Source organism: Mastomys coucha, unplaced genomic scaffold (genome assembly GCF_008632895.1).
Source record: "Mastomys coucha isolate ucsf_1 unplaced genomic scaffold, UCSF_Mcou_1 pScaffold20, whole genome shotgun sequence".
Classification (NCBI taxonomy): domain Eukaryota; kingdom Metazoa; phylum Chordata; class Mammalia; order Rodentia; family Muridae; genus Mastomys; species Mastomys coucha.
Window position 1 is genome coordinate 119,986,920 of NW_022196903.1, and position 11,365 is coordinate 119,998,284.

The 11,365-nt window shown below is 46.2% G+C and overlaps 1 protein-coding gene across 1 annotated transcript; it reads left to right on the forward strand.

The window, feature by feature from the left end:
* The first annotated feature begins 732 nt into the window (after window positions 1-732).
* Fgf23 (fibroblast growth factor 23) lies at window positions 733-9,552 on the forward strand. Its single transcript, XM_031380980.1, has 3 exons — window positions 733-966; window positions 6,586-6,689; window positions 8,463-9,552. Exons 1-3 carry the CDS (start codon window positions 756-758, stop codon window positions 8,901-8,903), a joined length of 756 nt encoding a protein of 251 aa, XP_031236840.1. The 5' UTR covers window positions 733-755; the 3' UTR covers window positions 8,904-9,552.
* Window positions 9,553-11,365: the final 1,813 nt, after the last annotated feature.

Genomic DNA, 11,365 nt, shown 5'->3' on the forward strand with positions numbered 1-11,365 from the left:
AAGGCCTTGTTTTTCTTCTTCTTGTCTTGAGGTCTTCGCAAATGGTAATGGGGGCTGTTGAGCTCTTGCTCCCACCTAACACACCCATCCTGAGGTATGTGTATGAGGGAGGAGGTCTTATTTGCCTGATAGCATCACATGTCTCCATATTATCAAGACACCTACCTGATGCAGCAGCCAGGAGTAGCTCCAAGTACACTCTTGGCAGCTGAGGGTAAAAGGCTTAAGCAAACCAAAACAAGTACACTGGAGGGAGATGAGTTAGCGAGGAGGCGGCTTTCTGGTTTTCTGGGGGTTTTTTTTGTTTTTTGTTTTTTTTGTTAGTTTGTTTCAGTACTGCTGGCTGCCTTCACACTTCCTGATGGAAGTGGGACAGGTCAAGGGATGACCCAGGGTCACAGATAACTTTTGCCCACACATCATTCACTTATGGGAGCACTGGCTTGAAATTGAGGGGTGTGTGCGTGCATGTATGTGTGTGTGCCTGGAACTGACGCGCCTTCCGCAAGCCTAAGAAGTCTGGGCTTTTTCTTCGAATGGATGATTACAACACAGAGGATGTGGCAGCATTGTTTTTCCTGCTTGATGTCACACCACCACCCTTTAAAAGTCCCAGGGAAAAAAGGAGGGAATCTAACCCAGGATCCCCACCTCAGCTCTCAGCTTCTTCCCAGGAAGAAGAAAGGCCAGCAAGGTCCCAGCCAGTCTGGGAGTGTCAGATTTCAAACTCAGCATCAGCCACTTAGCACTGTGCAATGCTGGGGACCTGTTTCAGACTCCTAGTGGGCGCTCTGTGCACAGTCTGCAGCTTGGGCACTGTTAGAGCCTATCTGGACACGTCCCCACTGCTTAGCTCCAACTGGGGAAGTCTGATCCACCTGTACACAGCTACAGCCAGGACCAACTATCACCTACAGATTCATTGGGATGGCCATGTAGATGGCACTCCCCATCAGACCATCTACAGTGAGTATGGGCTCCAGGTTGGGAAGAGGGGAAACTCTCTGCTGACAACCTACAGAAGTAGTGGAGAAGCCTTGGGCTAGATGAATTGTCTAGCTTCTTGTATGCATAGTGTGTGTGTGTGTGTGTGTGTGTGTAACCTAAAGATTTTTTTCTTCCTTTTTATTTGAATTACAGGTTTTTCTCAACCTGAATAATTGCTATTGTAACCCATTTCCAATAATGAGACAATTTTCTTTCCAGAAGTTCAAGAATTGTAGGGAAAGATGGATAGACAAGGGCTCAAAGAGAAGAATAACCCAGACAGAACTTAACTGGGAGAGACTAGTCAGGGATATAGTGAGACCATCTCAAACAAAACAAAGCTTTCTCAAGGGCATTATGTTAAAACAGACCACCAAGATGTGTGGTCTTGGCAGGTCTAACTGAATGCATCCACTCAGCAGGTATGCAGGGTGCTTCAGAAGCATTCTGTGTGGTTGGTGGTTTGTCTCTGAGAAGCTAAAATGTGTTCAGTTGGTAACAAAACTGATTAGCTGGTGGTAAACTCACTGGTGATGTGAAACAATTGGGATATTCTCAAGGATGGAGTCTATGGAAAATTGGATCATAAGTCATACCTGTCAATTAACTAGATGTATTCAACTGAGAGCCCCTTCCAGCATAAGGAATAATACATAGAAAATAGAGTGGCAAGAGAGATGGGTATTGAAAAAGACACATGTCCTATTTTGCAGACGTGTAAAAAGTATTCTAAATGGAGATAGAGAGGCTGGAGAGATAGCCAGCAGCTAAGAGCACTTGCTACTCTTGTAGAGGGTCCAGGTTCAGTCCACCACCCAAGTGGTAGCTTACAGTGATCTATAACTTCAGTTCCAGGAGATCTAATGCCCTCTTCTGACCTCTGATGGCACTGCACAAGTGTGGTGCACAGAAATACATGCAGACAAGACAGACATACACATAAAACAAAACAAAACTGAAAAGTTACTCCAAGAGGGTGCAGCTGGGTTCGGTGCCATGTAAAGCACTGAGCAGTGGCAGTTTGCACCTCACTAAAGAACTTTCTTTAAGGATTATGATTATGTGCAGAGGATTATGATTGCCTCTGCACTGTTGCAATAGGTGAGCCCATCTCCTGGATGTGGCCTTGCTGTGCAAACACGTTTCTCTCTGCTAGAAACCAAGAGATAGTAAACCTAGCAGCCAGGTACAGGCACATGCAAAGCCAGCAGCTTACACCTGTCCACATGCTACACTGACAGGAAATGGGGGAAGGAGGAGGAGGAAGAGGAAGAGGAGGAGGCAGGGGTAGGAAGAGGGAAAGAAGGAGGAGGAGGGGGAGGAGGAGGAGGAAGAGGAAGAGAAAGGCTCTCTTCAAATACAAGGCATACTCCAAAACTCAGGGATTTAAAGGGGGGCCTTGGGGTTACCTCTTGAAAGTCAGGTTTGAGCCTGATGAGGAGAATCTGGAGTAAATCTAGGTACACTACATGGGTCCACAGAACTGCTTGTTTTCTGTAGAACAGGACCTATAAAGTGCCTGACACCACACAACCTTCTGTCAAATGTGATATAGTTCTTCATAGATCTCTTATCTCCCAGTGAATTATCAACCTTTTAGGAAATGCCATCGTATCTCTCTCTCTGGAAGACAGCCCTGACTTCCACTGCAAGACTACATGTGATTTCAAGTGCTGGACAGTAGATAAGGGTGAACTGTTTTGGTTCTAGAGATTGGAAATTGGCTTATAATTAGAGAATGCACATACAACTTCCCTAGACTCATAGAATCTCTTTTGAAAAGTGGACCCTCTGCGGTCAGTCCAGGCTTAGGTAAGGAGGATGTGTGAGATCAGTCTACTTTGAAAGCAGTCTAAAATGGCGGGCCTTCTTCCTTGGGAGCTTACAGATATCAGGGCGGGAGGATGCCAGGAGCCATGAATGTGGTTGAGGAGCAATAAAATGAATTAACCTGACTTTAGCTGTGTGTGATTTTTGTCTTGTGTGGACTTTCCCTTTAGGGGAGAGTAACACTAATCTAATGCATTAGTCTCAGTTACGTGCATTTCCACAGGGGCGACTCTTTATCTTGTTCTTATCTTTACATGCTATTCATAGAACATAGAATCTTCCTTTTCATCAATTACATATTCACAGCAGAGCATGGTTTAATTATGACCCCATTTATTTATCTTATTCATTTATCTTTTTTTTCTTTTCTTTTTTTTTTTTTTGGCTTTTTGAGACAGGGTTTCTCTGTGTAGCCCTGGCTGTCCTGGAACTCACTCTGTAGACCAGGCTGGCCTCGAACTCAGAAATCCGCCTGCCTCTGCCTCCCAAGTGCTGGGATTAAAGGCGTGCGCCACCACCGCCCAGCTTATTCATTTATCTTACTTCATCTGTATGACTCTTGCTTGCATGTATGCCTGTACATCACATGCAGGCAGTACCACTGGAAGTCATTACATCTTCAGGAAGACAAAATGAGGCAAATGTTTCTACTGTCCCATTTCAAAGTTTTGCTCTCGTAAATTCTTGGTTAAGAGTTGAGTATCGGGGTTGGTGAGATGGCTCAGCAGGTAAAAGCACTGACTGCTCTTCTGAGGGTCCTGAGTTTGAATCCCAGCAACCACCTGGTGGCTCACAATCACCCGTAATGAGATCTGACGCCCTTTTCTAGAGTGCTACAGTGTTCTTATGTTTAATAATAAATAAATCTTAAAAAAAGAAAAAGAGGGCTGGCGAGATGGCTCAGCAGGTAAGAGCCCCGACCGCTCTTCCAAAGGTCCTGAGTTCAAATCCCAGCAACCACATGGTGGCTCATGACCACCCATAATAAGATCTGATGCCCTCTTCTGGTGCATCTGAAGACAGCTATGGTGTACTTATTTATAATAATAAATACATATTTGGGATCGAGCAAGCAGGGCGGACTGGCGTGAGCCTGAGTGAGCAGGGTTGATCTGAGCAAGTGGAGGTCCTAAAAGTCAATTCCCAACAGCCAGATAAAGGCTCACAACTATCTGTACAGCTACAGTGTATACTCATATACATAAAATAAATAAATAAATCTAAAAAAAAAAAAAGAAAAGAAAAAGAGTTGAGTGTTCCAACTCCTGCTTGATCTTGACAGGATGGAGTGATCTGCCCCCAAGATGCTCCAAGCTCCCCTGAGCTTAGAAGGCTCTTGGGATCTCTTTAGGGTCAGTAAGCTTTTTCTCATGTGAGCAGGGCCAGCTTTGCAGCCTCCACCATGTTTGCACAGAGCAGAAGAGGCTTGCTCATCACTCTCGTCTTCCGGCGTGTGGCTTAGCATGTTCTAGGCCAAGTGAACTTTTCTGCTAGCCTTTGTTGGTTTCATTAAAAAGCCCAAGCGCACTCTGCAGTGAGGTCTCCACTAGGACTGGCCTTAGAGTGAGGGCGTGCACCATGCTCGCTGCCTGCAGGGCTTCCAATCATCATGCAGGCTAGCATGACGTCAGGGTGTGGGAGTGGTCAACCGGCAAGTCATTGTTTTGTTGTTTTGTTTTGTTTTGTTTTGTTTTGTTTTAAAGCCATCAGTCCATTTGATGGTGGTGACCCTGCAAAGCAGGCTGGAACTGCTATGCTATGCTCGGGCAACAGGGGCTGTGACAGCGAGATTCCTGTGGCTTCAGGGTACTTCAGGAGCACACGAGGCCACAGTTGCTGGGCAGGAAGATGTCACTCACCTGAGTTTGAATCCTGCTTTGTCCCTTAAAAATGCTTCAAAACTGCTAAAATGATAATGATTTAATTTTAACAAAATAACAGTTGTTTTAAGAATTTAAAATAGAGTGCTTAAGAAGGTGCACACAAAAGAAGAAAAAAGAAAGAAAGAAAAAAAACTTCACTAAATGTAATCTCCTGCCCCCATTTGATTGAACCAAAAAGTTCTCAGGACATAAATTCCTCTGTATTTCACATGTGCATCTGGGTTTACATAAAATCAGCCATATATCTGAGACACATAGCCAGACATCATTTGGAAGAACATGTGAGGTACCTCTCCTCACTTGCCAGTTTCCTGAATGCTAACCTACACACAAACACTTTGAAACAAATGAATGTTCCTGATTGGTCCTCTCTGCCGTCATCTTCCCAGGCTCCTGCCTACCCTCGTTCCCTCTATGCACATCAGCCAGCTTCAATCTGTACCAACTTCTGTAGTTAGTACACCTTTGCCTGCTTGCTCCCCTTGAAAGTTCTTCGTTTTGAGTCTTTATGGGGTAGGAAAAAGGCCTTAGGCTTCAAATCCCCATGATGCTCTACCATATGCTAGGCACAGAATGTGTTCTCTCAGGAGAAAATAGAAGTCTTATGGGGCGGGCTCCTTGGGGCTGTGAAGTGAAGTTCCATCAGGCAGTTGGAAGTGTCCTCAAATATCTAAGTAAATTATTTTTAACAGAAAATGTCAAGTCTTGCTGAATCACCATTCATTTTAAAATACAGTGTGACTTAATCTTACATTTAGTACAGAATGCCTGTTTAAAGGTATTGATCATTGTTTAAGGGAAGGGGATACAAGCATGCTTCAGGCCTTAGTCAAAGGCCAGTTTTTGTTATTTTTTGTTGTTTTTTTTGTTTGTTTGTTTTTAATATATACCAACTCTGCCAGTTGTCAATTTGACATATATTTAAACAATCTGAGACAGAGGAATCTATTTTTAAAAAAAAAGATTCATTTATTATTATATCTAAGTATGCTGTAGCTATCTTCAGATGCACCAGAAGAGGGTGTCAGATCTCATTACGGATGGTTGTGAGCCACCATGATGTTGCTGGGATTTGAACTCAGGACCCTCAGAAGAGCACTCTTAACTGCTGAGCTATCTCTCCAGCTCCAAAGGCAAGTTTTTAATTGGGGCTATTGAAAGATGTCCAGGACCAGCATCTAGAAAGAACATCTCCAAGTGAGAAAAGCACAAAGGACTGGGTCCAAAAAAGCAAACTCTATCTATCCCTGGTATCTAGTAAACATGGGGAAGGGCCCTGCTCCTCTGGGGGAAGGTTCTAGGCATGCAAATATGGTAAAGCCAGGTAAGGGGCACACACGGTAGTAAAGGCAGGGGCATTATGCTGAAGAGTGATCAGTTCCCATTAGGGAGATAAGCCACAGAAATGGCTGCAGGTGGCCTTGAAGGTTAAGCAACTTCAACAGGCAGGGAAGAGAGATCAACTCTGAGCATGCAGTGGGGGCAGGGGGTATGTGGGGGGAGAACCAGGCTCTATACAGCTGGGTCTTTGAATAAAATCCAACATAGATTTTAAAATCACAGAAACAAACTTCTTAGACAGACACAGTGCCTGCCTCGAACAGTAAAAGATACTAACCAGGCAAAGAGGGAGGTGGCAACCAGGTGGAGGACAACCTGTGAGCTATACAGATGCAGGATTATTGGGTGATCAAGGTGCCCATGCAGTAGAATGAAGGAGGAGGTGCCTAAGTGTTGATGTTGGAGTTGGGAGTCACAGAAATGAGAGGAACAGTTAAGACAGAGAGGGGCTGTGTAATGACATCCCCTACAGAGAGATGTCTTTTCAGAAAGTGTTTCAAGGAAGGGACGACTGCACATGTTGACCTGAGAGGTCCTCTTGCAGGTGCCCTGATGATTACACCAGAGGACGCTGGCTCCGTGGTGATAACAGGAGCCATGACTCGAAGGTTCCTTTGCATGGATCTCCAAGGCAACATTTTTGGATCGGTGAGTTTCTTTATGTGTTGGTCACCACATTATGATGGCTGTATCTCTTTTTTCTAAGATTCAATTTTTAAAATTGTATGTCTGTGTGTGGGAACTGAACTCTGGGACAGGAGAATGTACACACTCTAAATCGCTGAACCTTCTCTCCATTCCTTACTGCATTTCTCATCAGGGCTTTAGAGATCCCATTTACAGTACCCCTTGGCCATTCAGTCTCTGGCAGGGAATGCTCAAGACTTCACAGCTGGGGTCTGGAATGAGGCTCTGGGCTTCTAGTCTGCCACCCCTTCCCCCATAATCCATTCTTGCATGGAATACAGTCCCTAGTATGTTGTGGGTTCTAAAGCCACACCAGCTCATGCTTTCAATTTATACATTAGAAAGGGTGAGAGGCTCTTGGTGTCTTCTCAGTTCCGTAAGCATCCGGGGCCTCGGTTGTCTCCCCTCACTCCTCCCAATTTCAGTTTCTTCCCTTGGAAAAAGGGAAGTGGAATGGACTACATGACCTGCAGCTCTCCCTCTTATTAATGACCTCCAATTAATTCCCTGTGCCCTCGGGGGTGATGGCTGGTCCTTCAGATCATAAATCAAGGTTTTCCAAACCTAAAGGCTTAAAGCATAGTCCCAATAATTTTGAGGTAGAAACGAAGAAGGACTGTTTGACTCAGGAATCTCTTATCGATGCCCACTCCAAAGTTCCTGAGGTAAAAGTTTTCTGTTTTGTTACCGCTGTGTACCTCCCAGCACCTACAATGTCATCTGTCCAGGGTAGCTAGATACCTACACACACACACAGGAAGCCCTCACCTCTAGAATTCTTTGTGCAGTTTGGGAAACTAATGTAATATGTGAAGATCCAGGTAGGCACACAATAAAACTTGGTACTAGTGGGGGTGGGGGGTAAGGTTCAAACCCAGAACATCTGTTAGCAAACTCATTCCCTGAGCTTCAATCTACATTATGGCTTGATCTCAGCACCCTCGCTTCTATTGGACCTTTCAAAGTCCATCCCAGTTCTAGTCTCTAGGCAGAGACAAGCCACAACCACCTTCCAGCCAGCAGACTTTAAAAAGGTATACAACGCAGGCCCAGTAGCACAAGCTGTCGATCTCAGCTATTCGGTTGATTGAGACAGGAGAACTGAAAGTTCAAGGTCTCCCTGTACACATCAGAGTTCGGGACCAGTCTGGATAACTGAGGTTCTGCCTCAAAAAAAGAAAGAGAGAGAGAGAGAGAGAGAGAGAGAGAGAGAGAGAGAGAGAGAGAGAGAAGAAAGAAGGAAAGAAGGAGTAAAAAGAAAGAAAAAGAAGAAAAAAGAATGAAAGGGAAGAAAACACAAAGGAACATAGATAAAAAGCTGGAAATCTAGTCAATCTAGTCAATCCCCAGGAAGGAGACAAAAGGGCGCGGGGGGGGGGGGGGGGGGGGGGGGCAGGGTTTGTCTAGTCCTCCCTGCAGACAATAGAGACAGACAGAGATAAAACAAGATGAATGGACACAGATATGAACGAGAATAGGAATATTTAGTTCTCCTAGCGGCGGGCACTGAACAAGAAGAACATCATCAGGTCTTTCTGGGCTCTGCTCAGACAAGCTGGGCGCGCTAGCCCAAGGTCCTCCAGGAAGTGCCCACCAGAGCCCTAATAGCAGCCACTCTCCTGAAGCCTGAGCCAAGTTCAGCGCTTTCCTAAGAGGGAGGTGCAGAGCTGGGCTGAGCATCTCCCCCTAGCGGAGCGCCGGCCCTCACCTCCTTGAGTTTCCTTTCTCTTACAGCTTCACTTCAGCCCGGAGAACTGCAGGTTCCGCCAGTGGACGCTGGAGAACGGCTATGACGTCTACTTGTCGCAGAAGCATCACTACCTGGTGAGCCTGGGCCGCGCCAAGCGCATCTTCCAGCCGGGCACCAACCCGCCGCCTTTCTCGCAGTTCCTGGCGCGCAGGAACGAGATCCCGCTGCTGCACTTCTACACCGTGCGCCCACGGCGCCACACGCGCAGCGCCGAGGACCCGCCCGAGCGCGACCCACTGAACGTGCTCAAGCCGCGGCCCCGCGCCACGCCCGTGCCCGTATCCTGCTCGCGCGAGCTGCCAAGCGCAGAGGAAGGTGGCCCCGCGGCCAGCGACCCTCTCGGGGTGCTGCGCAGAGGCCGCGGGGATACTCGCGGGGGCGCGGGAGGCGCGGATCGGTGTCGCCCCTTTCCTAGGTTTGTCTAGGTCCTCAGCCCGGGCGGCGTCAGCCTCCATCCTCCAGTCCCCGAGGATGTCTGCTTCTCTCCCTTCCCTTATGGGCCTGAGAGTCACCTGCGAGCCAGGCCCCGCTGTTCAGAAGTAAGAGCCAACCGTGGGAGACTGGAGAGGAGGCGCAGTTAGTTCTCAGCATCCACAACGTCTTGTAATTCTAGCTCCAGGGGAATCTGCGCTCACTCACACATATCCACACATACATACATGTAATTTTAAATGTTAATCTGTTTTAAAGACCCCCAGCAGGTAAACTAGGCACGAAGCTCTTTTTATTTTATTTTACTAACAGGTAAACTGGACACTTGGCCTTTATTAGCCGGTCTCTTGCCTAGCATTTTGATCAATCAGTTTAGCACGAAGAAAGAGTTCACATCTTGAACACATGGAAGAAGGCTATCTCTGCAGCTTTTTGTTATTGTTCTGGGACCCACACTTCTGAGTTTGAATTTGAGCACCTTGACCTTAATGTCTTCACTGGCCAAGTCGAAGAAAGACACTCATTTCTTCCCTTTAGGAAGAGCTTTCGATTGGCCGGAGGCCGACAGGAAGACCCAAACGCACGGTGATCCAGAACACATTCCACAGAATTCAGGCTCCTTGCAGAGTGAACACCCGCCAAGCCAGGGCTGAACCTGCTTGCTTCTAAGATAGAATGTGCTTTTCTGCCCTGTTGGTAGCTTTCTGAATTTGTCTTAGCTCATCAAAGTCTACCTTGCTAGGGTGTTTTACAAAATGCAAACCCGTGAACTCTCTCTAAAGAGGCATTTTAGAGCCGGGCAGTGGTGGTGCATACCTTTAATCCCAGCACTTGGGAGGCAGAGGCAGGCAGATTTCTGAGTTCGAGGCCAGCCTGGTCTACAAAGTGAGCTCCAGGACAGCCAGGGCTACACAGAGAAACCCTGTCTCAACATACACACATACACAAAGAGGCATTTTAGTGAAAGCCTAGGAGCAGGTTGAGTTGTAATATATTCTGAGTGTCCCCGGAGGGGAAGAGTCCTTGAGACCCGGGGTTGTTCTACGTTATGGTTTCTGTGAAGTGGTAAGAAAAAAAAATTCTTCCTAAGTGAAATGGGATCCAGGACTATCTTGCTAGAGTCAGCAGAGGACTCCTGCAGGGGTTAACCCCAAAATGGCAGCTACTCTTGGGAACTCTTAGGGCATTAAACTAAGACATTTTTCATTTGTCCCAGAAACCCCAGGGCTGTCCTGGGCGTGAGCATAGCCTCACAGTGTTAGCAAGCGTGTTAGGCAGGCTTTGAGGTTCTCTCCGCTTCTGCACCTTAGCTGGTGACCGACTTACACAAAGGGCACCCTCTTTCTACCTCTACTTAGATGAGAACCGGAAGGGCACAGTATCGGCCCAGCCCTTCAGATCACTTGGTGTTTTCCGCTGTCCTTACGTACACAGACTTAGAAATGGATCCACTGTTTTTGCTTGTCAAAGGAACAGCAGGCAATGTGACCAGTTCCACCTCTGAAGTACTAACACTGCGCACAGCAGCAGATGCCATGAACCCCAAACCTTCTCTGCACTGGCTTTCATTTCCTGTTGGGGTGTTGGTCTGTACACTAGCCACCAGAAAGAAGCCTCCCCACAGAGGCAACAACGTGGGAAAACCCAGAACTTGAGTATCGGACCGGTTGGAAACGCACAAGCCCAACACCACCGTGGGGCTTCCTTGATGGCAGAGCCAAAGTCACCTTGTAACTTCTTAGGTCCCTTTGCATGTGGCAATATTTATTTATTTATTTGAAAGATTTTGCCTATCACTCTATATTTATAGTTATTTATAAACTGTAACACCACTTCTGCCCTTGTGTTTTAAATAAAGAAAAGATTTCTCTCGGTTTCTTGTCTCTTATCCTCTCTGTATGGCTGCATAAATGCACATTGAGACATAAGAGTAAAATTGGAAAGATCAGGAGAAAACAGAATAGGAAAAGAAAAAAAGAATCTTCAAAGTCAAAATTTCTTCCATTTATAAACATATCCAACAGTTTTGATTGATCAAAAAATGATGAAATTTTCTCAACATTGGGCTTCTGATTACCCAAGTGATTCCTTAAAAGAAATTTTAATTTGAAAAAGGCACACTGGCATAACCATACTGAAATCTCAGTTAACCAGATATAAATCGTATTAGCCTTCAGTTAACCAGCTATATACATCATAGTAGCATTCCTTCACTATTAACATACAGTGGGCCTGATCAATTTATGAAGAAAAAAGGTTTGCGCCACACTTTGGAAGTTGTAGTCCACAACCAAGAAGGCCACTGCTCAGGTCTGTGGTAGACCGTCAGCACACTGTGGTGGGAGCCTGTGGCAGAGGAAAAAGAGGAGGAACTTACTTGCAGGAAAAAGAGGAGGCCCTACTAGTCTGTACACCCCAATGACCTAGGGATCTCTCTCTGAAGCCCTGCCTCTTA

What these genes read in the sequence shown, in the direction of transcription:
- Fgf23 (XM_031380980.1), top strand. Translation starts at nt 756, where the DNA reads ATGCTGGGGACCTGTTTCAGACTCCTAGTGGGCGCTCTGTGCACAGTC. An exon ending in TCCCCATCAGACCATCTACA is followed by an intron (nt 967 to 6,585) that starts GTGAGTATGGGC and finishes GTCCTCTTGCAG; the next exon opens with GTGCCCTGATGATTACACCA. An exon ending in AAGGCAACATTTTTGGATCG is followed by an intron (nt 6,690 to 8,462) that starts GTGAGTTTCTTT and finishes TTTCTCTTACAG; the next exon opens with CTTCACTTCAGCCCGGAGAA.